At 51.1% G+C, this 24,722-nt stretch overlaps 1 protein-coding gene across 3 annotated transcripts in view; it reads left to right on the top strand.

The window, feature by feature from the left end:
• Positions 1–24,722, top strand: part of ALOX5 (arachidonate 5-lipoxygenase) — an 80,224-nt gene that overhangs the window by 32,881 nt on the left and 22,621 nt on the right. For all 3 annotated transcript variants that reach the window (XM_044916539.1, XM_044916540.1, XM_021699719.2), the window contains exons 4-7: positions 5,612–5,734; positions 15,840–15,946; positions 18,330–18,502; positions 22,091–22,237. In XM_044916539.1, coding sequence (XP_044772474.1) covers positions 5,612–5,734; positions 15,840–15,946; positions 18,330–18,502; positions 22,091–22,237 — 550 coding nt within the window. The remainder of the gene's footprint in view (positions 1–5,611; positions 5,735–15,839; positions 15,947–18,329; positions 18,503–22,090; positions 22,238–24,722) is intronic.

The raw sequence follows: 24,722 nt of genomic DNA, 5'->3' as shown, positions 1-24,722 counted from the left end.
TCTATATCACTAATTCTCTCTTCTGCCTCATTTATCCTAGCAGTTAGTGCCCTCATATTTGATTGCACCTCATTAATAGCCTTTTTGATTTCTACTTGGTTAGATTTTAGTTCTTTTACTTCTCCAGAAAGGGTTTCTCTAATAACTTCCATGCTTTTTTCAAGCCCAGCTAGTATCTTTAAAGTGATGATTCTGAACTCTAGATCTGACATCGTACTAATGTCCATATTGAGTAGGTCCCTGGCAGTCGGTACTACCTCTTGTTCTTTTTGTTGAGGTGATTTTTTCCATCTTGGCATTTTGTCCAGAGGAGAATAGATAAATGAGAGAACAGAATGCTACCAGGGTAACAACGTTCCCAGAAAATATACTCTAAACAAATCAGAAAAGACCTGAAGCAGTGGGAAAAGAAAGGGAAAGAGAGAAAAAAGAAAAAAAAAGAAAAAGATAAAGATAAAGATAAAAACAAAAAAAAACAGAACAAAACAAAACAAAACAAAAGAATGTGATCAAATATGATCAGGCTGGTATATAGATCAGTGCCACACACTAGATTTTGGGTGTATTTTGATCTTTTAGAAGAAAGTGCCTCCCAAAATTTTAAAGAAAGAAAAACTTATATATGTACAAAAATAAGGGTTGATATGATGAAGGGATGGAATATGACTGTAAAGATGGAAATTATAAAAAATTTTATAAAAGGAATTGATAAGAAGTTGTTTGAAAAAAGAAAGAAGAGGATTTAAAAAAAGAAAAAAAAAAGGGAGAGGATGTGATCAGGCAGGGGAACAGAAAACACCATATACTAGAGATTTAGGGTATATTTTGATCTGTTAGAAGAAACTATCTCAAAATTTTAAAGAGAGAACAACTTATATATATATGCCAAAAATATGGGTAACTACTATGAAGGGATAGAATATGACTCTAAAAATGAAAAATAAAAATGTTTTTTTTTTTAAAAAGGGATTGATAAGATGTTGGTTGAAAAAGGGAAAAAGAGGGAGCCTGGGTGGCTCAGTTGGTTAGGCGACTGCCTTCGGCTCAGGTCATGATCCTGGAGTCCCGGGATCGAGTCCCATATCGGGCTCCCTGCTCGGCGGGGGGTCTGCTTCTCCCTCTGACCCTCTTCCCTCTTGTGCTATCTCTCATTCTCTCTCTCAAATAAATAAATAAAATCTTTAAAAAAATAAAAAAAAGGGAAAAAGAAAAAGAAAAAAAAACAGTTAAAAAAAATTCACTTTGAAAGACTAAAGAATCATGGTAAAAAAGCCATGAATTCTGTGTGCATTATTCCCCTAGCGCTGGCGTTCGGCCGTTCTCATTGATCGGTAAACTTGGTCTTGGCTGGCTGTTCTCGCTGATCTTCTGGGGGAGGGGCCTGTTGCCATGGTTTCCAAAAGTCTTTGCCGGAGGCAGAATTGCCCCGCCCTTGCCTGGTGGAGGCTAAGTAATCTGCTTGGGTTTGTTCTCCGGAGCTTTTGTTCCCTGCAGCTTTCTGTATAGCTTTGGAGGCGGGGAGTCAAAATGGCGGTCTCCCAGTCTCCGCCTCGGAGGAGCCGAGAACTCGGCCCCGCTCCTCAGTGTGCCCCCAGAGAAAAGCTGTCAGTCACTCCCATCTCCCCGGTCTCCAGCCTCACTCCGTGCTCACCCGGTCTGTGACCGCGCATTTCTCTCTCTGGCACCCGACCCCGGGTGGAGTCTCCAAACCCAGCAGATCCCTGCCGCGTACTCCCGCGCGGCTCCTCCCGGGGGAGGAAGGTGAGTCTCCCCGGATCTGCTGCTTGTTGGGTCCCTGCTGGAGGAGCAGTGGCCCGACTGTGCCGCGGATCACGGTTTATGGCAACCCCGAGCTGAGAGCCTGTGCCTGGGCTCTGCCTCTGCAGCCGGCTTCCCCGCTCCAATACCTGGGAGCTCTGCCGCACTCAGGCACCCCCGGTCTTTCTGTGTCCCCGAGGGTCCTGAGACCACACTGTCCCGCGACAATGAAACCCCCTGCTTAGCCACCGGAGTGACGTCTCTCAGTGGAGCTGACTTCTAAAAGTTCCAATTCTGTGCTCCACGGCTCTATCACTTGCCAGAAGCGGCCGACGGAGGCCCCTCCCCCACTGTCTATCCTCCCAAATATCGCCTCGGATTCACTTCTCCACACGTCCTACCTTCCAGAAAGTGGTCGCTTTTCTGTTCAGAGAGTTGTTGCTCTTCTTCGACCTCCTGTTGAGTTTGTAGGTGTTCAGAATGGTTTGATCCCTATCCAGCTGAATTCCTGAGTGGAGATGAAATCCAGGTCTCCTACTCCTCTGCCATCTTGCTCTGCCCCCTCTAATTTTCTTCTTGCAGGTCTTTCTCCTCCCTGGGTATTCTATGCAAGGGAAAGTATACCTTGTACCATACTGAGTGAGATATTCTTCTGTTTGTAAATAAATATTGCTGGGATAAAGATAAATTAGTTATTTTTTAAATATTTTCCTTGTATTGACATCTTACTAAACTCTTTTATCAGCACTAATCTTTTTTGTTGGTGAGTCTTTTTAGTTACCTAGTCGTTTGGTCATGTTATCTAAATGATGATAATTTCGTCTGTTATTTTCCATTTACATCACTGTATTTTTTTCTCATTTCACACCTGGAATTCCCAAAACAAGTAATAGTAGCAATGATGGTCTTGATTTTTGAGAAAATGTCTTTGATATTTTTGTTTATTTAAAATTATACTTGCTATTGTTTTCTGATGAATACTATATTTCAGAACTTCTTGGTTCATTCTAATTGTTTGGCTGAACTTGTTCAGTTAATTTCCTCAGAATAAGTTTGGAGGAAATATAATATCTGAGTCGGTGCTTGTCTCCACCCCCAAAAATTCTCCTGCCCTCACCAATTACTTGATGACATAAGAGGCTTAGATAATGACCTAAAAAGAAGTCTGTAAACACTTCACACTGTTTCCCCATTTTCAGTATAAAATGAGAAACCTAATAACTTGATTATTTTTCTTTTCCCAGAAACTTGTGAGCTTGTGAAAGCATCTCTCTTCTCTCTCCCCCCTCCAGCCTCCCCCTCTCCTTCCCTTCCCCCCTCCTCCCCGTCCTCCCAACTCCCTCCTCCTTCCCTTCCTCCCTTTCTCTTTCTCCCCCACCCCCCAACACACACACACACACACACACACACACGCACAGTCTTCTCTGTCTTTGGCAATATATATCTATCCATGCCCTTTTTCCTTTTCTTTCCTGCCTAGGACTTACTCAGAAAATTGAGGTCCTTTCAACTTAAGAAAGTTTTTCTCTTATTTCTTGATTTTTACTTCTCCATATATTCCTCTCTCTCCTTTTGGACCTCTTAGTCTCTGCATGTTAAATCTTCTATATCTGCCTTTCATGTCTCCTGTGTTTTCTTTTTTCTTTAAGTTTTTATTTTAATCCTAGGTAATTAACATACAGTGTCATATTAGTTTCAGGTGTACAATATTCAACATTTCCATACAACACCCAGTGCTCATCATGAGTACACTCCTTAATCCCCATCGTGGTTTCCCTTTTCTTTGTGGTTTTGCTCTGTATTTGTGTTACATTTTCTTCCATTTTGCACAGAGCAGTGCCTGGCCCATGACAGGTTCTCAGTAATTAGTTACTGAATGAACAAATTTTGTCCGGGAGACAAATTAGATCTCACAGTGACTGCTTTCCCATTTCTCTATTGAATTTTCAATTCAGAAATCATGTTTTGTTGTTGGAGAAAGTCTTTTAACATTCTACTTAAATCTCTCTAACACTTTTCCTTTTTTTAAAGAAATTAAATGTCTTTTTTGCTTCTTCCTTCCTTCTGCCTGGCTGTTCAACGTGGTCTTCCTCAGTGGAGTGTGATTTTTTTTTTCTTCGCCTATTTATCTGCGGGCACAAAGGCCTTTGGCCCCCGTGCAGGTCAGCCTGTCAGGTGTCTCAGGCAGCAGTGGCCTGCAGTGGGAGGGCCACAGGCGTGTGGTGGTGAGCTTACAAACTGTACTGTTTCCGTGCACTAAGAGGCCTTAGTCTCCCGAGCACCCTAGGTGGGGCACTTCCATCCATCAGTGCTGCCATCCTCAGGAGGTGGGGGGACCGGCAGCGGGAAGCGGGGCGTTCCAAGGAAATGAATTATTTTCCCAAAAAAATGGGGAAAAAAATCAGTAGATTAGTTGACATTGTACACTTGTCTACATTTTATCCTGTTAACATACCAGCAGTGGTGTTAATACAAATATAACAAATATAGAAGATTTTCTTAAAGTCCAGGAAAATGGAATAGTATAAGTAAACCAGCAGTGAGAAATGACAGCACTGCATGACAGAAAATGCTTTTCAAAATGCATCTGCTCTGACTGATCGTATCCAGTTCCTGTTCACCTCTGGTGGTCCTAATGGGAGTCTTCCTGGGCCAACAGAACAGCACGAAAAACCATGGAGATTTTTGTGACAGTAAAAGGACAAGATGATATTAAAGGGACTCCAGACTTTTTCATGACCTCAACTCTCAGTGCTTTACTTTCCAGTCATAAGAGAGATTTTAATAAAGGAGAATTAGGAATACAAATGGAAAAGCTGTTAACCCAGAATATAAATTTTAGTTTTTAAACAAATACAAGATCATTCTCCCTGAGGTAAATGAACAGTTTTGGTTAGTTTGGGTTTTGCGGTAAGCAAAGAAAAAAAAGTAAAAAAAAAAAAAAATTTTTTTTAAGTGAAATTTAAGGGACACCTGGTAGCTCAGTCGGTTAAGCATCTGACCCTTGATTTCAGCTCAGGTCATGATCTCAGGGTGATGGGATCAAGCCCCACGTAGGACTCTGTGCTCAGTGGGGAGTCTGCTTGAGATTCTCTCTCTCCCTCTGCCCCTCCCATCCATGCTCACATGCACATGCATGCTCTCTCTCTCTCTAAAATAAATAAGTCTTTTTAAAAAAGTAAAATTTACAAAACACAATGTAAATGCCGTATGCTGCAGGATAAGTTTCAAGGACACCAGGATCTGAAAATTTGGGTTGGATAGCATGCATGGCCTGTCTTTGATTATAACAGTCATACTAACCCTGCCCCTGGCAGCATCTGGGCCTTCGGCCCCGCATCCAACCACCCTGCTGCCCTGGGCACCCTACTGGGAAGGCATGACCACCGTCCCCATTCCCCAGCCACCACACACGGTACAGGGGTGTGTTGGCTGAGCTGGAGGGCTATTGGCTGTCCAGGTCAGCCTGGAAGTGGAGGGCCTTACCCACTTCTATCTCCGGTGACTCTCTATGCCAGAGGGGAGATGGTGGTTGGGCATCCCACCAGATCAGTGAGGTCTTCTCATGCTTCCTTTCAACCTCTTCTTATGCCCTGGCTCACACTTACCATTCACTACTCCTCTGCCGTGAGCCCAATCTCAGGTTCAGGAGACCCCGGACCTCCTACTGTGATGCTCAGGGTGCAGCAAAGCAGGCTACCGCCAGCCCCCGGGAGGGGTCCCACTACTCGCAGGATGCACACTCAGCTGATGGAGGACACGTCCTCAGACCACAAGGGCAGCCGTTAGTCTGAGGGGGCCAACCCAAAGGCCAGGCATTTGATGCAGTTTTCTTCTTTTTATTCATGCTCAGGTGGATGGAGTGGAACCCTGGCTTCCCTTTGAGTATTGATGCCAAATGTCACAAGGATTTACCACGAGACATCCAGTTTGATAGTGAGAAGGGCATGGACTTTGTTCTGAACTACTCCAGAGCGTGAGTTTCTAAGAACCTAAGGATGCTGGGCAGCCAGGGGCCGGGGCCACGAGTGGGACCCTCACTTCTTTCTTTGTGGAGGCTTTGGGCTGGGGAGCAGCTCAGCTGGGCACCTCTTTCCACATCATTTGACTGTATCTTGGTCATGCTGGATCCTCAGTGCACAACCTCAGGGTGGCCTCTATCTAAACCGAGTTACAACCTGGATGACTCCAGACACCAAACATAGCTCTGCTGTCAGCCCAGAGTCGAGGTCTTTACTTGAAGTGTCCCATCCCCACCCACGTCTCATCCCCCCAGGGCCAATTCAAGGATAGACACCGATCCCCTGGTTGTCTGTCACAGCAACCCCGTGAGGCAGGCAGTTATTATCCTCACCTTGCCGTTGGAGAATCTGAGGAATAAGGAGGTCACATACCTTGTCCAATGGCCCCTACTGATAAATGGCAGAGATCTGAGTTCTGTGCTCCTTCTTTGTGATTGAATTCCCACAAGGCTTCTACTGAGACTCCTTGGGTGTTCGTGAAACATGGAGCCCCAGCACCATCCCAGGGCCAGTGGGGGAGCCTTTGAGCTGTGCCTTGACACTGTAGGGAGTTCTCACAATCATACACATCTAGAAAACTCTACATCCGTGGTTCTGCCACCTGACTGAGTCTCAGATGGACCTGAGGAGCTTCAGCACCTCCTAGTGCCAGGCCAACCCCACAGCCAGGAGGAGAGTCTCCAGGGTGGGGCCCTGGTCTCAGATAGGCATATCCAGGAGGCAGACGGGTGGAGAGCCACTAACCCAGTCGGCTTCGATGGCAACATTTGCTTAGTGCGTAGCTACTCCCCTCGAGAAGGGCCCCTCATCTGGTCGGACATACTTGGGCCTGTGCCAAGGTCTTGTTCCTCCTTTGCACATTTGGGAAGAACTCTACACACACACACACACACACAGCCTCACAATCAGCCTCCATACGGAATCCCCTCAAATCGGAAAGGCCATGTGCATTTGTCTCTCTCAGGCTGCATCTACCTGGGGGGAGGAGGTGGTAACGACCTAACACTTACCAAGCCTCTGCTGAGTGTCAGGCTCATAAGTGTGGGTATTTTCTACTACAATCAGGTAAATAAGCTGACATCCCACTGGATCCAGGTCAAAGAATTTGTCTAAGGTCATTTAGGCAGAAATTGGCAAAACCAGAATTTGAATTCAGATTTACTGGGTCCAAAGCTGGGGACTTTTTTTTCTTTCCCTGCTACAATTGGGATCAACTAGAGAGAAAAACTAAAACCAAACATCTGGGTTAGTAATGCACTGTAGTACCCAACATCTGGCTCCCTGGAAACACCAGGGCAATTAAATATCTCATTTCCCACCCAGGGATTCCCAAGGGCATGTGGCTTTAAGAGCAGAGCCCTGACTGGGATGGTCTGAGCAGAAAAGAAGGCCCTTGTGAGAGGGGCAGTCTGAAGAGAAAATGATAAGGATGGAGAGCAGCAAGGTCAGAGGAGATGATACTGCTTTGGGGAATAGTGCCACCTCTGCTTAGTAATGGCAAAGGGATGGGTGGTGGAGGTCTAGTGGACAATGGATGGATGGGTAGATGGTAGATAGATGGATAGTAGAGGGATTGATGGATGGATGGATGGATGGATGTTGGGTGGAGAAGTGAGAGAGGGTGGACGGCTGGTAGAGGAATATGTGGATGGATGGATGGTGGAGTGAAGGCCAGGCTGTGCCTTTCTTACGTCTGCTCAGTGTTCCTGAAATTAATTGTCGTGTCTGTATCTCAGAAGCCTACACAGCAGCTTCCACAGAAGAGGTGCTCAGTAAACTCCCTCACAAGGAATGGAGTATGACGGAGCTGATCTCTCAGGGGCCTTTGTTATCACCTCATAGGCCCTCTCTTCACACACCCACATGCACTCTCTCATCCTCTCTCTCTCTCTCTCTCTCTCTCTCACACACACACACATACACGCACAATCACCATCCTCCTCTCATGTACCCCCATAATGGCTAACAGCATCTTAGCTGTGCACCTCACAGTACTGTCCATGCGGCCTCACCGCCCCCCCTGGCCCTGCCCAGGCTGTCCACCCAGCGTCTGCAAGGCCGCTTCTGTGTTTGTTCTCAGAGTCCCCTGGGGGATTCCAGTGTGCAGTCAGGACTGAAACCACTGGCCTCCGTGCCTCCCTTGGCCTCATCCTCCACCCAGTTGCCTGTGGGGTCACGTCTTCCCCCTGGGGTCTCAGGATGTATGTCCTTCCCTCCCAGCTCTGTCATCTCTCCCTGGGACATTCAGGAATACCCTTCTACCTGCTTCCCCCGGATCCATCCAACACAGCAATTGGAAGTTCATTCTCAAGTGCACATTACAGTTTGTTGGAGGCTCCTTCTACAAAGGCAAATACAATTCTTTTACTCCCCCGCTAAAATCCTTCAGTGATTACCCCAGCTACAGACGAGAGCCTGCGCATCTCTGCCCAGCTTCCCTGCCTTCCCTCTTGACCCTAGATACACAGGACATTCCAGCCATGTGCGTCCAGAACTAGTTAGCAAGGCGTCTTCATGCCCTTTGTCTTTGCATATGCTGTTCCCTCTACCTCGGATACCATTCTTTCCTTCTTGGCCTGGCTAAATCCAACTCATTATTTTTGAGGACCTAGATGAGGTGAACCTTCTCCCAGAAGCTCCTAGAAGTCCTGGGGCCTGAGTGAGGCCTTGTTCTCCCCAGTACTGGCCACACAGGCCACCATTTCTCCAATGACATCACAGCCCTTCTTTCTTCACATCTGCCATGTAACTTGGCCCCTTGAGCTATGGACTATTTGGCAGGAACATAGCATAGAAATCTTGAGATGGGCCCTCAGCCCTTCCTGGTACAGCACAGCTCAGCAGGTCAGCTAAGCCCTACCTCTGCTGGAAGTCTTCACAGCAGAAAGGCACCTGGGCGGCCCTTACAGCTGACCAGGCAAGCACAGGCAGGGGCCTAGAGGAATGAGACAAGGATGCTCTGGCAGAGAGGGTGCCTTATGCCAAGGTCAGCTGTGGCTGGGCCTGCTCACAGAACCAAGTGGGTGGTAACATTTCCTGGTGGCATCAAAGGAGGCACAACTTACGTGTTTACTTACCACTCACTGTTGGCAGACTAGAGCTTGATTGCAGGCAGTTGGTGGGTTGATAAGGGAATGTCCCTTTAAAGGAAATTGAGAAAGAGAGCTTCCTTCCTAGTAAGGTTGAACAGTGCAGAAATGGGACTGAGTTCCAGAGGAGGTGACCAGCCTCGCGCCAAGACCGAGGTGCTCGGACCCTCACCCCCTGTGCATTTCCCGTCAGATGAGATCAGGTGGAGGCTGCTCCCTGAAGGGGCATCCTTCTCCCTGAGGTCACAGGGAATCCTTTGGGAATCCCTGGGTGGGAAATGGGATATTTAACCTCAGTGTAACCACAGATGGCTTCCTGGGAGGGCAGCCTCCGAAATGCTACCACAACCTGCACTGACTGCTCCGGGCCGGGATTTGCAGGGTTCACTGACAAACGGGAAGCTGTGCGAGAGATCACTGCTGCACTGCAGACGCTTGGCTTGGCAGCCTTCAGGGGTCAGACGAGAGAGCCTAGAGGTGGCGAAGGGGCTGACTGAGGAGTAGGGAGAAATGCGGGATGTGGTGTGGATGGACCTGGGATCTGGTTGGAATTCAGGTCAAAATGGGGAGAGACTGACGGGAGACCCCCAGGCATCCTTGACCTGTGCATCCCACTGGTCAGGAAAATGGAGTGATCCTTACAAAGGGAAGCTGGGGAAGAAGTGGGGTAGATGAGTCCAGCCTGGGGGCATTGTTGAGGCTGAGAGCCCCAGGCAGCCTCTGGTGGTGCCGTGCAGGCTCAGGGCCAAGAGCCAGACGCTGTGTGCCAGGGAGGGGCGAGAGGGCTAGTGCGGTCTGTCAGCCATGACCCCTGTTCCCCGCTGCTCCCAGCCCCCCAGACAGGTCACTGCTGCTAGTTGGAGGTCAGACAAAGTCCCATGTATGGCAGCTCCTTGAAGGGAGTCAGTGGTGAAGAGAAGGAAGGCTCAGGCATCTGAGATGAAGAAGAGCCGGGGCCTGGAGGGGAGAGAGAGGGGGTGACAGTGGATGGGGCAGAGTTCCAGCAGAGGAGGGCGGAAGAAGTGGTGTGGTGAGGCCCAGGGCTGGGGCCTTTCATTTCTCCAGAAACCAGAGCCATGAGTTCTGTGCAGGAAGAAGGCCCCACGCCCTCTTATTGCCACCCCAGCTCGGAAACAAGTTGGCTCCACGTCACCAAAGCACTCGTAGAAAATAGTGTTCTCCCTCTTAGCTTCACAAATGTTACCCAAAAGCCCCTGATCTTCTTGGAAATTTTAAAAACCATCTCCTCCTCCTTCTAACTGATGTCTGTATATCAACCCTGTTTACCTCTATCGAATTTTGTGAGACAGACTACGTCCCACTGGGAGATAAATATGTTATTAAAATGTAGAGGGGAGAGTCCCACCTAAAAGTTAGACAGACCTGGGGAATTTTAATTATATTTGCTAAAGTAGCTTTTTTTTTTTTTTTTTTTTTGTGGTTAGAAATGGGTCATGAAAGAAGACACAATACAAAGCATAAAGTATGGTTTCCCTAAAAAAAAGGCTTGGTCTGTAGTCAAATTACATTGCAACCTCTTCAGCAGTGGGTCTCACACTATAACTTGCATCAGAATCCCCTGGGGGGCTTGTTAAAAATCAGGATTTCTGGACCCACCCCCAGAGTTTCTGACTCAGGAGGTCTGAGGTAGGACCTGAGAATCTGCATTTTTAACTAGGTCCCCGGGGGCTGCAGCTGCTGCTGGCCTGGGGACCACACAGAGAACCCCTGCTCTCCAGGGTTGTAAGGCTTGAGAAATCCTGGCATAAAGAAATCGGCTTACTGTCCCTGTGCCCTCCCAGCTCCTCAGACTGGCTTGCCTTTGTGGGCTGCAGGCCCCCCAGAGCAGGTGTCCCTCCAGGGACAAGAGGGAGAACCTTTTCCCCTTCTTGGTGTCCTTCTCTGCTCTTCACTTTAGCTCAGCTGCATTTATGGAGTGCCTGCTGGGGGCCTGGATCCCGGAACTGCTCTAGGTACCAGCAGTCCTTGCCTTTTCTTTTCCTGTGCCCCTCCCCACACCTACCTCAAGCCTGCCCTGGAACTAGAAAAAGAAAATGCTGATTCCTACAGTGAAACAAACTCAGTGAAGGAAGGCGCAGTTTTAGCTGAATATAGCTCTTTCCGCAAGGCTGGTTCTAGGGCAGCTGGGCTCCTCCAGGACACTGGGCAGTTGCAGCAGGCCCTCCTTGCTTAGGGCAGTAAGGACAGGCAGCCAGGCTGCCCGGTGAGGGAGCAGGGGTCCAGACAGCGTCTCTCAAGCACTCATGTGCACGTGGATCTGCGTGGGACGTTGGTAGACACAGTGGGTTCTGATCAGTGGGTCTGAGTGGGGATCGAGTGTGCATTCCTAGCAAGCCCCCATGCGATGCTGGTGCTGCTGGTCCCTGGACCAGACTCAGAGTAGTGAGGTTGTACTTGGCTTTCCTGGAGAAAAATTCTATTAATCTCTTAAAATTATAGCAACAACTATCAACCCAGGATTCATTACCCTTTAAAAGCAAACGGCTGCCTTCTTTAGAGCCCGGCAGCTAGGGTTGATTCAAACTCTAGCTGTGTCCTTTTGGGAGAGTCATTTCAGTGTCCTGACCCTTAGTTTCCTCCCTCTGATACGAGGCTGATGATACCTAGCTGCTGGAATTGTTATGTGATTTCTGCGAGCTCATGTATGTAATGCCCCCTCCCAGGTGAGCTCCCTCTAGTATCTCCATTCTGGGTGCTTGGGAGGACTTGAGCTCAAGGAAGGAGCCCGGCTGGGGAGCTGCCTCCTCGGGCATTGTCCCCGCCCACTTGCTGGCTCTCTGGGCTTCCTCTACCCCCATGTGAGCAGGCCTGGAGGAGCTACTGCTACCCCTCCTTTAACAAATGTTTACTGAGCTCCTGGGGGGTAGGGCCCGAGATGAATCCAAAGTGGCCTTTGGTCCCAGCTCCAGGAAGCTCACAGTCTAATGGGGACCAAGTCAGGGATAGCTTACCACAACAGCATGTAGGAGGTCCTCCTTAGGAAAGGAATGCTGGGGAAACTTGAGACAGAAGAGGAAGTAACTCTGGGGGAACAGCATCAGAAAAATGCTTTCCAAGAGAGAAGATGCCCAAGCTGGGTTTTGAAGGATGAGTGGGAGTTTACCATGCTGCTTGGAGGAGTGGAGGGGATGGCATTTTAGGCAGTAAGAATTCTGGTGAGCCAGGGGGATCAGAGTAGAGGCCTGTGTGGGGAAGTGGGGCTGAGGCTACCAAGGCAGGAAGGTGGGCAAGGAGCCTAGCCTTTACCTGGCAGGGCGTGGGGGGAGTAGGACTATGGTGGCCCAAGAGGCTCAGCGTTTTAGTGTCAAGAAGAAAGGAGTTGGTTGTCAGATGCACTAGAGAGATCGAGAAAGCTTAGGGCTAACTGTAGGGCCCTTTGGATGCAGCCACTAGGAAGTCACCAGTGCCCTGGAGGAGAGCACTTTTAGGGGGCAAGGGGGAGAGGAAGTAAAGAAGAGTAAGTAGGTGAAGATTCTTCCATGAATTGGGTGTGAAGGAAGAAAGGGATGAGTGAATTAGATGAGAAGACCCAGGGGAAGGAAGAGGGTAAAGTGCTGCACTGCAGACAGGATTTTGAACCTGTCTGCTGGTCCCCCAGAATGCCAGTGCTTAATGCTGCAGACTTTAATATTAACAATGAGTGACAATTAGGGCACTACTTGCTAATGTTTGTTGAACTCTTTTTATGGACTAGGGTTTTCTGTACATTAGGTCAGCCCTGTGAGGCAGACAGTCATTGTGCCCATTTCACAGGTGAGAAAACTGAGACACCGTAGGATTAGGGACTTGCCTAAGGCCACGTGGCTGGGAAGCGATGGGGCTGGGCTCTTAGGCCAGGCCCTTAACACCCTGTGCTGAGCAGCACCATCACAGCTGCCATCTCTCAGGGACTCCCAGCCCCGTCCAGACTTGTGTCCAGACCCCAGCACTTGGGTCGGGGGTTCCAAGACCGCCGGGGTCCAGCCCCCTAGAGGTCTGATGGGGAAAGGACACCCAAGTGCCTGGCAGCCCACTCTGCGTGGATAGTTCCTGATAGCAAGAACCCACAGAACCAGGGCCCAGCTAGCCTGGTCCCCACAGCGCACGCCATAGCGTGCCACTCGGTCCCTGGTTAAACTCAGTCCTGCTGTGGAAAACACACTTGTGGCTGAGGTCACCAGAGAGACCTTCCCCACTGAACCTCCAGCGTTGGGCAATTCAGCTTCTGTGCCACTTCTGAGTAATTCTGGTGACTTGTCTCTTCTGAGCCACCTGCTCTGCCTGGAATCAGGCTGGCCCTCCTCAGTGAGCGTTGCCCCCGCTCCCAACAGCAAAACTGTGAGGTGCAAAATGGAGAAGCTGTTAGAAGGAAAGGGGCAGGGGAAGCAGAGGAGACAAGAGCTCCCCCTCTCCGGGCACAGAGCGAGCAGCCCAGTGCATGTTGACCTTGGCTGTGTGACCTTAAATGAGCCAGATGCTCTCTTTGGGCTGCAGGTTCCTCTTTGTGCAATAACAGATCTTCAAAGTCCCAATATTCCACTTGTCTGTAAGCATGTAGAAATATTTTGCCTCAGGATGACATGCAAATGTTTTCCTCCTAATTCCACGTCTTCCTGAATCTGTGGCTTCCTCTGGGTGCCACCCCACCCCGCGTTCAGTGCCAGCCTTTTGTTTCAAAGTCAAAGAGACCCAGTTGGGTAGACCATGAGCCAAGGGCTATGACTCACTCCCAGTTCCCCACAAGGTCCCTCGGGGTTCGGGACCTCTCTCCAGGGCTCCATGTGGCACGGGGCTGTGCTGGGGCTGTCGGGCCTGCAGAGACCGGGGAAGGCCTCTCCTTTCCCAGAAATGCATCCTTTTCCACACCCAGTGTGACAGTGGAGGGCACAGTGCGGTTTACTCCTCTAGTTTAACACTGGTTTCTGCCCCAGGAGGCTCACCGGACGAGGGAGGTGGAGGAGGACGGGGCTGCTGGCTGGGGAAGGCGGAGCGATGCTGACAGCTTAGCCGGGGGCCTGCCTAGCCCTGGCGAGGCAGCAAAATAAGCGTGTGTGGAAAAAAACCCCAAAACCACCAACAGAAACCCAAGTGCGTGTGTAAAAGCTCCTCGTTCCTGGGGAGGGGCGAGGATAAAATGCTGAGGAGACCAGCCCAGCCGAGAGGACAAGTCCAGCGTCGTTCTCCAGCCCCGAGGTGCTGAGCACCTGCTGTGTGCACCGCTCGGCCCAGACTGCGCCCGGCACCTTCCCAGCACCTTCCCAGCACCACAGCCCCTCAATAACCCGCAGGCGGCTGGGTCATCCGACTCTCAGAGGAGAAGGCGAGGCCCATAGAGGTGACCAGGCTCGTGGCTCCTGGACCCACTCCCGGGCAGCGTGGGCTCCTGGGGGTCCCAGGGCGGCAGGTGCAGAGGAGAAGCATTTGCTAGACTGGGGCGGGGGGGATCTGAAGGGGAGTCATAAAGGTGTGTCATGTTCTGCCTCACGTGCCTTTCCCATGTTCAGTCACTCGGACTTGCTGCCTCATGCCTGCTCCTGGGCAGCTCCCCTGGGATGAGAGCCATCTGTCCCCATCAGCCAGGGTCGCTCTGGACAAAACACCCAAGCCTCAGTCCTCTGATGCTGCTGGGAAAGGTGTGAGGTGGCTCTGGAACTCCCCCGCCTTCCTGCGACCGTGCTCCGGCCCCAGCCAGCACCTCTCCCCTCCCCTCCCACCCCCTCCCCCACAAGGAGTGAGTGCAAGGAGGGTGCCGGGGCCTGCCCAGGTGAGGGCTGCTGCTTCTGGGAGGGGTTGGCTCTGCTGGCCCCGCCCGGGGAGGTGGGGTATGGGAAGGGGTCCCCTGCCTGGGTGTGTGCACTGTCCCTCTCAGTCAGTGATTGGTGCTGGTGCTGCCAGAGCCCCTGGAGTACCTGGAGGCCCCGGCTCGGCGTGGGGCGGTGCAGACACCCCCTCGCCCTCCTGGTGCTGCAGGCTGAGGCAGGGGCTCACACACAGGCTATGTACTTGATCTGCCGTCAGCACTGCTGAGACTGCGTCATGGGGCAGCCTGGGCTGGGGAAGGGGCAGCTTTCCTGAGATCAAGGGGGGAGTCGGGGTCCTTGAGGCAAGCCCTCCAGATACACTCACCCCATAGGCTCGGAGGAGAAGAAAGGGGCAGAGAGCATTCCAGGCAGAGGGAACAGAGTGAGGATGTAGGAAAGGCAGTACGGGTGGGAGGCTTGAACTCTGGAGGAGTGGGCGGTGGGAAGGAGGATAACTGCCAGAGAGAGAAACTGAGGCAGAGTGTGTCACATGAGCACTGGCCAGAGTTCCCTAACCTCTGTCCTGTGCCTGGCTTGAGTTAGGGAAGTCTGGGGTACCTCTCTCACTCCCCTTGACCTTTCCCAGCCCCAGCCCACAGTTCCCTCCTCCAGCAAGCCCCTGGGATCGCTTGGACCGCTCAGATCTCACTCTTGAGTGCCTGCAAGCTGCATTTTATCAAGCTCCTGTCCTGGCTTATTTTGCTATCCTGTGTAATGAGCATTTGGAAAACTCTCCCTCAGCACCAGGCACAGAGCCAGAGTTAGAAAGTAAATAAGGGATCAACTCAAGCAAACCGCTCATCCCCTAAAACTCCAGGAGACTAGCTAGAGTAGCTGCCTAGGAACTAGGGTGCTCTGTGCAGTGGGGGCAGCAAAAGTGTGCTGAATGAATGAAGGCGTGGACGAAAGCAGGCATGGAGGGGATTGGAGGCACTGTAGGCTGTTCTCGAGGGCAGTGGCCCGTTTCCTTCCCAGGGAAGATGCAGTTAGGAGAGCATGGGCATCGGTGCTGGTTTCTGTCCTGGTTCCACCAGGCCAGTCAGCTGCCCCCTCAGAGCGGCTCTGGGTTCGGTTCCTTGCCACCCAGGAGGCCGCAGTGTGAAGGGGCTGTGCCGAGGGGGGCAAGGTGAGAGTGAGTGCCAGTGGGGACGCTGTCTCCTGGTCTGCAGGATGGAGAACCTGTTCATCAACCGCTTCATGCACATGTTCCAGTCTTCCTGGAGCGACTTCGCCGATTTTGAGAAAATCTTCGTCAAGATCAGCAACACTATTTCTGGTGAGTGTACCGACCCCTTTCTTGGGGTCTCTCATGGGGCTGGGGAGACTTGCCTGGGACTTGGAAAGGGCCGCCCCACCCCTGCTCCAGCATGGCAGCTGGCTCCAGGGGCTGGGCTGCCCTGGCCTCCCCATCAGTCAGGCCCGCACCCCTGCCCCAGCCCCCCCAGTTCCCCAGTGACCCTCATGCCCAGAGTTTTCCCCTCCTTGGACATTCAGGGCTAAGCACCCTCCACCTCGCTTCATCATCAAAAGTCTCAAAAGTATCAGAAATTTGTGTTTACATGAATCAGTCATTTATGATACTTATGAACAGAGTAAAAGTGGAACTTAGCTTGTTTTTTAAGCATTTACAGAAAAGTGACCTTGGGTTCCCTTGGACTAGGATGTGTTTGGTAGGTGTTGGCTTGCAATAGCATCTTAATTGCCAGGGAAGGCCCAGGAAGGAAAAACAGCAAAGATAAGGAAACAGGAATGATGGATGAAGAATGGGTATTGAAATAAGCACCTGGGGAAAACTCCCTTTGCAAACTCCTCCCCAGGAGGCCCCTCTACTCCTTTCATTCTCCCTCCTTCTCCCCCCTTCTCCCTCCATCCCCTTCCTTCTCCCCCGCTTTCCCCCTTCTCCCTCCTTCTCCATCCTTCCCCCTCCTTCTCCCTCCTTCTCCCTCCTTCTCCCCCTTCTCCCCTTCTCCCTCACTTTCCCTGAATCCCCCCCTTCTTTTCCACCCTTCTGCCTCCTTCTCCCCCTTCTCCCTCCTTCTCACCCCTTCTCCCTCCTTCTCCCTCCTTCTCTATTCTCTCCCCCTTCTCCCTCCTTCTCCCCCCTCCTTCTCCCCCCTCCTTCTCCCCATTTTCCCTCCATCTCCTTCCTTCTCCCCCATCTCCTTCCTTCTCCCTCCATCTCCTTCCTTCTCCCTCCTTCTCCCCCTTCCCCCTCCTTCTTCCCCCTTCTCCCTTTCTTCCCCCTTCTCTCTCCTTCTCCCCCTCCTCCCCCTCCCCTCCTTCTCCCTCCATCTCCCTCTTCTCCCTCCTCCTCCCTCTTCTCCCTCCTCCTCCCTCTTCTCCTTCCTTCTCCCCCCTTCTCCCTTCTTCTCCCTCCATCTCCCTCTTCTTCCTCCTTCTCCCCCCTTCACACCCCTTCTCCCCCATTCTCCCTTCTTCTCCCTCCTTCTACCTCCTTCTCCCTCAGTCTCCCTCCATCCTGAGTGGAAAGACTGGAGTCCATTTTTCCCCTAGAGGCACAATGATGTACAGCAGATCTCTAGAACATATTCATCTTGCTTAACTGAAACTTTATGCTCATTGATTAGTAACTCTGCATTTCCCCTCCTGCAGCCCCTGGTAGCCACCATTCCACTCTGGTTTTATGAGTGTGACTGTGTTAAATACCACATGTCAGTGGCATTGTGCAGTATTTGTCTCTCTGTGACTGGCTGGTTTCACTTAGCATGATGTCCTCCACGTTCTCCCATGTTGGCACATACTGCAGGATGTCCTTCCTTTTATAAGGTTGTTCCCACGCCTTGGCTGTTATGAACTCTGCTGCAGTGACCATGGGTGTGCCAATATCTCCTCCAGATCCTGATTTAAATTCTTTGGGATAAATACCCAGAAGTGGGATCGCTGGATCATATAGTAGTTCTAGTTTTAATTTTGAGGGAACCCACCCTACTGTTTTCCATAGTGGCCACACAGTTTGCATTCCCACCAACAGTGCACAAGGGTTCCAGTTTCTCCACATCCCCTCCAATACCTATTGTCTTTTGTTTTTATAATAGCCATCCTGACAGGTGTGAGGCAATATCTCATTATGGTTCTCATTTGCCTTTCCCTGATGATTAGTGACATTGAGCATTTTTTCATATACCTGCTTGCCATTTGTCTGTTCAAGTCCTTTGCCCATTTGTTAATCAGGTTATTAGTGGGTTTTTTTGTTTTGTTTTTTTGTTTTTGCTATTAAGTTGTAGGAGTTCTTTATATATTTTGGAGATGAACCGTTTATCAGATGTTCGGTTTGCAAATGTCTTCTATTCCGTAGATTGTCTTTTCACTCTGTTGACTGTTCCCTTTGCTGTGCAGAAGCTTTTCAGTTTGATGCAATCCCATTTGTCCATTTTTGGTGGTGTTCTTGAGAAAGGAATTCTTCAGGAACCTTCTGAGCCACCAAGGGCAGCTCAGGGAGGACAGGGTACTGCCATGACCTGAGCCAGGGGTCAAGCACTAGGGCACAGTCAGCGGAATCCATGGTTGACCAGCTGGCCGGCAAATGCCTGGGAGACAGGACCCAGCAGGGACTCTGGTCCTCAGCCAGGGTCAGGAGGGCTGTAGCCTGGGTTGCCCCACTCAGAGCTCCGACAAGGCCACGATTTTCTCCCCTCTAGAGCGGGTCATGAACCACTGGCAGGAAGACCTCATGTTTGGCTACCAGTTCCTGAATGGCTGCAACCCGGTGTTGATCCAGCGCTGCACGAAGCTGCCCGAGAAGCTCCCTGTGAGCACGGAGATGGTGGAGTGCAGCTTGGAGCGGCAGCTCACCTTGGAGCAGGAGGTCGAGGTAGGAGCTTGTTGTCGGGTGACTTCAGCCATGGCCAGCTCAGATGGCCAGGTCACACTCCATAGGGCGGAAAGCACTTTCTGCTGGCCGGTGCTCATGAGCCCACAGGCCGCTGTCTCTAGGAGTCTCTGCCAGGCTGATGATGAGATCAGCTGCCCTCAGTGAAGCGGTCTCTTCCTTTCCCTGGGCATTTATGGAAAATGTCTTGTCCAGTGGGGAAAGAGGTTTTGAGGGTGAGATTCCTCAATGCTCAGAGGTGGGAGCATATCTGTATTTTCAATATCAGTATCACTAATTGAAAGAGCTCCCTCTCAGTAGGGTCTAGTTGTGGGCCAGACTTTGTGAGAGATACTTTACATACACGGCTGTCAGATTGTCACCAACCTTGCAAAGGTAAGGAAAATGGAGAAAGAAGCAAGCCTTGTAGCAGCACAGGAAAAAAGGGAGAAAATGGATGGAATTTTTAACTTTCTAATGAGAAATGTTGGTGTCTTCTGCTTCTGTCCTCACCCTCCTCCCAGCCCTCCTCTGGCTCACCTGCAGGGATTTGAGGGCCGGGGATGGCCCTTGCTCTCCAGTCGGTTGGCCTCTTCCACCAGAGCCAGGACAACGGGGGCCCCTGCCCCTTGCCCCCCAGGTGTCTAGGTGGCCTTCTGTTTCTGGTCACCATGTCTTATTTGCTCAGCTTGCCTTGGGGCCCCAGCTAGAGTCTGTGCCACCTGTGGACAGCCCTCCCAGCCCCCACCTCCTGCCCACCTGACTCTAGAGGGCCGCCTGCCCAGCTGACCGTCCCCTGCCCCAGGGCACACAGTCCCAACCCCTTCACCCTGGGCTTGCCTGGTCCCCAGGACACTACCTGGTCACATGGACAGCTGACGAGGACAACGCACGCCCTCCCCCCGCCCAGAAACATACTCACACACGTGTGCACACACAGCAGCATTCCTTTGTAGATTTTATTTCTGGGCAGATTAATGTTGATTCAGTGGCTGTAGGTTCCACACTTCAAGTCAGAGAATCATCCAACCTTGAAAGCCACAGAATCCTAGGATGGGAAGGGACTGCAAAGCTCTCTGGTAGGGGGACAGCTTCTGCTTGGGAGTCCTTGCAACCTCCAGGGCCTGGGGTTGTGGCTGTCTTTGTCACAATGGCCACCTTTCCTCTGAGTGATGGTCTAGAGGCTCAGCCGTGGTTTTGGTCACGAAGCAATAATCTAATAGCTATCACTAACTAGAGTCTTACACACACCTCCCGTCTCTTACACGCACACCTCCTGTCCCTTACACACACACCACCTATCTCTTACACACACACACCTCCTATTTCTTACACACACCTACATCTCTTACACACACATCTCCTGTCTCTTACACACATACTTCCCATCTCTTACACACACACCTGCCATCTGTTACACACACCACCTTACACACACACCTGCCAGCTCTTACACACATACCTCCCATCTCTTACAACACAATTCTTTTTTTTTTTTTAAGATTTTATTTGTCAGAGAGAGAGAGCACAAGCAGGGGCAACAGCAGAGGGAGAGGGAGAAGCAGGCTCCCTGCTGAGCAAGAAGCCCGATGGGGGGCTCAATCCCAGGACCCCCGGATCATGACCTGAGCCGAAGGCAGATGCTTAACCGACCGAGCCACCCAGGCGTCCCATAGCACAATTCTTAATTTCCTGAATCAGTCATTAGGGCCAGGAAAATGGAGCCCATGGACCAAAAGGAGAGGACAGGGACACCAGACAGGCAAGAACACCAGTGTCCAGTGCAGAATCCCAGAATATCAGAACTAAGAGATAAGTTTCCCCCTCAGTTTTCAGAAGGATGACCCTGAGACCCAGAGAGAGGAGGTGACTTGGGATAACAGAGCAGTGCCCCAGGCATAGGCCCAAATCCCAGGCCTCCTGGTTCCCTGGCCTGGGTTCCCAGGGCCTCCTGTTAGCCTGGCATTCATCACCTTAACTAACCTGGGTCTCCTTGAGATTGGATTGGCAGCCACTCCTATGCAGTACTCATGATGGTCATGTCCCCTCTGAAAATCCAGTTGTCCAGCCCATGACAGGAGCCCACCCAGCCCTGTGACCCACATGGGTTGCCATGTGTCTCTGCCTTCTTGACAAGGTAATCCCAAGGGGCCCTGTCATAAGCTCTCCTGAAACCAGCCCCTCCCCACACTCCTGCCCTGGTGAGCAGTGGGCACAAACCCCGTCCTCCCCACCCCTGCCCCACTCACATTGCAGACAGCTCAGAGTTCATCACTGGTGTCAAGTGACTACCATGGTCCTTCGAGTCGAAAAAGGAGGAAGATGGTGGCCGGGCCCTTAGCTCCTGTCCTGTCTTTGGTTCCCCCTTAGGGGGATTCCTGAAGCCTGCGGTGGGTGGCCCAGGATGCCCCCTGCAGGCAGAGTTGTGGACACATCTCACCTGAGCACCTGGGGACCCAGCTCTGCAACATCACAGACCCCCCTCCCCAGCTGCATCCATTACTTGTTTAAAATAAGAAAGGCTTTAGAAGAAGCGCCATCCGTCCTCCTCCCAAATTCTTCAAGTTCTGGCCTGAGTGGGCCCCAATTTTATGAAAGGAACCCTCACAGCACTCAGGTTGGGCTCCCTGTAGAAGACTGAACTATATTCTGCAAAGAGTGGCTTTCTCCCTTCCCCACATCCCAGGCACATTGCTGTTTTTTTGAAGTATAACAACCAGAGAAAAAGAGACCGAATCAGGAGTGTCAGCAAGCCCAATGAATTTTCACCAGGTGACCCCACCATGCCACCAGCCTCAGACCAGGATGCAGAACACACCACCCAGGGACACGGACCCCTCCTGCCCCTGAAGATACCCTCCCCCAAGCCCTTAAGAGCCCCCCCAGGGGGGCGCCTGGGTGGCTCAGTTTGTTAAGCGACTGCCTTCGGCTCAGGTCATGATCCTGGAGTCCCTGGATCGAGTCCCGCATCAGGCTCCCTGCTCGGCGGGGGGTCTGCTTCTCCCTCTGACCCGCCCCCCTCTCATGTGCTCTCTCTCTCATTCTCTCTCTCAAATAAAATCTAAAAAAAAAAAAAAGAGCCCCCCCAGGACCCTACAGACCCCTGCCTCTGTAGACCCCGCCCCTGCAGATGCCCCCTGCAGATGCCCCCTGCAGAAGCTTCCACCCCGAAGACCCATCCCCGTTTCTCCTCCCAAGGGTGACCCGGTCGTGACACTGTAAGTGGAGGCCGGGGGCGGTGCTCTTCGGAATTTTCATTCTCTTGTCTATTTTGTCTGCACTCCATCTGCTTCCTTATTACATTGCCACTCTGGGGGATCGCCCAGCATCTTCCATGAGGGCCAAGCAGCTTCCAGGGACAACACATGCAGAATGGGCCCCTGCCATTCCTTCACATTACCAGAAAACCAGCACAACCTCTGAACACTCTGGATGCAAATCAGCCCAGAGTCAGAGAACAAAAGTGTACATTCTGAGCTCTGATCAGATGCTAGGGGCCTCTGAAGCCGCCTCTCCCTCCCCCTGGGCCTGGTTCTTGGGTCCACCTCTGGCTGAGACTGATGGAGCCATATTTCCTCTTGACTCCTGCAGCAAGGGAACATCTTCATCGTGGACTTTGAGCTGCTGGATGGCATCAACGCCAACAAAACAGACCCCTGCACCCTGCAGTTCCTGGCAGCGCCCATCTGCTTGCTGTACAAGAATCTGGCCAACAAGATTGTCCCCATTGCCATCCAGGTAGGCTGCCCACCCTGCTCCTTTCCCGGACGGCTCTGCCCTCGGCAGCCAGGGCTTGGGGGCAAGTTTTCTGGGTATCTCCACCTGAACCTCCACTCTGCCTCACGTCTCCCGGGGGCAGGGAGAGGGTGCCTAAAGCTGAAGTTCTGCCAGGTAGACAGGAAAAACAACTTAGGGCTTCCTGTCAGCAGAGGGGAGGGCTGGCCACGAGAAGCAGAAAGGGCTCCCCTCCCCGAGATACACTTGGCAGATTCCTGCTGAGGACCTGATAACATACTACACCCCTCGCTCCCGCCCAGCATCCTGACCAGGGGCCCCAAGTCAAAACACCAAAAGGGGCCTGGCAGTTGAGGCTGTGAGATGAGCTGGAGACTGAGGCCACTAAGGGGGCACCATGGAGGCTGGGGTCAGGAAGGGGCCAGTCCTGCAATGCTGCCTTCTAGTGCCCGTGGGTTCTCGTTTCTACCAAAGATGATGGAGGAGGAGAAAGAGGAGCAGTCTGGGTGAGAGGAGGCCGGGGCCGAGCTAACTCTCTCCCGTTCCTGGCTGCTCTCTGCTTCCTCAGAGCACCAAGCACACTGTGACCGCTGGTATGCAGACAGCAGGAAAGAACACCCAGGACAGGGCCAGATGTAGGTCTGTGAAGGGGGCTGCTGCCCAGGGGCCCCGTGGGGGACAGGTTGGACAAGCAGTCGGCAGACTTGACTTTGAGCCAGCTGTGAACCGGGCGTTGAGTGCTATGGGCATAATAGCGGGTGGTTTGCCCCATGGTAACCCCATGACAAGACTGTCCCAAAGGTTAGCCTGTGCAGTCCACAGTCCCTTACCCTCAATTCTGAAATCTAAGAAGTCCTAAAACTGCTAGGTTTTTCAAAAGTTTGCACCAAATTCATTGGCAGCAAAACTTGCTCTGAACCGAAAGGAGAGACTATTTAGAAGCTTTGCCCCATCCAATGTGGTATGCATGTCTATCCATGAGAAATACTGATGCATTTGATTGTAAAATATTATGTTGCCCCAGACCCAGGGCGGGGAAGAGAGGTGTCACATTTGAAGTATATGCACAGCTAAAATCCTAAAACTTCTGGATTCTGAGACACTTGGTCATCAGGGTTTTGGCCCAGGACCTTTATTCATGTAATGGTCATGACAAGCCTCTGAGGTCGGGGACTACTGCTGCGGGTCATTTCCAGCAGGTGAGAGAACAGACACAGGTGCACACTGTCAGCACAGTGGGGATAAGTGCCCAGCCATCCGGCTCTGGAGTTCATGCTCCCCCCACTCTCCTGGTCTCGGGAACACATCTTCCGCCAGAGGAATTCCCAGCCTAGCAGAGAGAAGCCCTATGCTTAAGAAATTGAAGCAAAAGGTAAAGGGACAGGCGACAGAAGAGAAGCAAACAGAACTAAGAGACTCAAGGAGAGGAGCTATTTACCACTGGCAGGCACCCTAATGCAGCCCATTCTCCAGAGACTTCTTGGAGTGGCCTGGAGTCAGGGACCTGCCGCTGGCTAGCAGACGTGGTACCTTTGGCAAGTCACAGTGTTCCTCAGTCTCTTCCCTCTGTTGAAAATGCAACCTTTGCAAACTATAAAGAGCCATGAAAATGAAAGCCAGAGGATGATAAATCCAAACTGGTTCTTTGAAAGGTCCAAGAAAATCGATAACCCTGTCATGAAACTAGTGAAAGGATAAAAGAGCAAAAATACACAAGATTAGAAATAAGAAGACAATCACAAGGGTGTTTGTTTTCTTTATGAGTAAGAGCATGGCAACAAACTTGAAAAGCTGGAAGCAATGGCAAAATATAAATTATGAGAAGAAATTGTAGAAAACAGGCCAATATCCATATAAGTACCTGGGAAGCTGACTAAACACCTCGCGGGGTGAGGGGCCTGGGTGCTGAGCAGCTGAGCTCCATCCAGCCTTTACACAGCAGACACTTGCCGAGCTGTCTGACGAGTTTCAGCTCCGGAACTCATTCTGGGAAGCCGGCATAACCATCGTGCTAAAGCCCCCAACACGCAGGCTCCCAAAGAAAGCTGAAGACCAATCCAAGTCACAAATGCAGAGTTTAAAGGAAATCCGAAGGTATTAGCAAAGTGAATGCAGCAGTGTCATGAACGACCAATAGGTCATAACCAAGCAGGGTCTATTCCGAGACATTTCAGTAGGAGAAAACTTCCAGCATAATTCATGACACCAGTAAGAAAGCTGTGATTGTATCAATTGACACCAACAGGGAATTTAATAACATTTAGTAGCTACAACTAATAAATATTAAAATAGCGATGGAAGGAATCTATTTCTCTGTGATAGAGGCAGGAAATGTCATTCAAAAATGGCAACCCTAAAACCATTTCTGTTAAAATCATAAATAAGGATGCTGATGTCACTTGTCACTCAACACTGTCCTCGAGGTCCTGGCACCAGTGACAAGGAAGAAAATAATAAGCATGTGAAAAAAACAGAAAAGACTATCTTT

The sequence above is a fragment of the Neomonachus schauinslandi genome, chromosome 6 (assembly GCF_002201575.2).
Source record: "Neomonachus schauinslandi chromosome 6, ASM220157v2, whole genome shotgun sequence".
In the NCBI taxonomy this organism is placed as follows: Eukaryota; Metazoa; Chordata; class Mammalia; order Carnivora; family Phocidae; genus Neomonachus; species Neomonachus schauinslandi.
The sequence above is the reverse complement of the archived record's forward strand: the minus strand, read 5'-3'. Positions and strand labels throughout refer to the sequence as shown.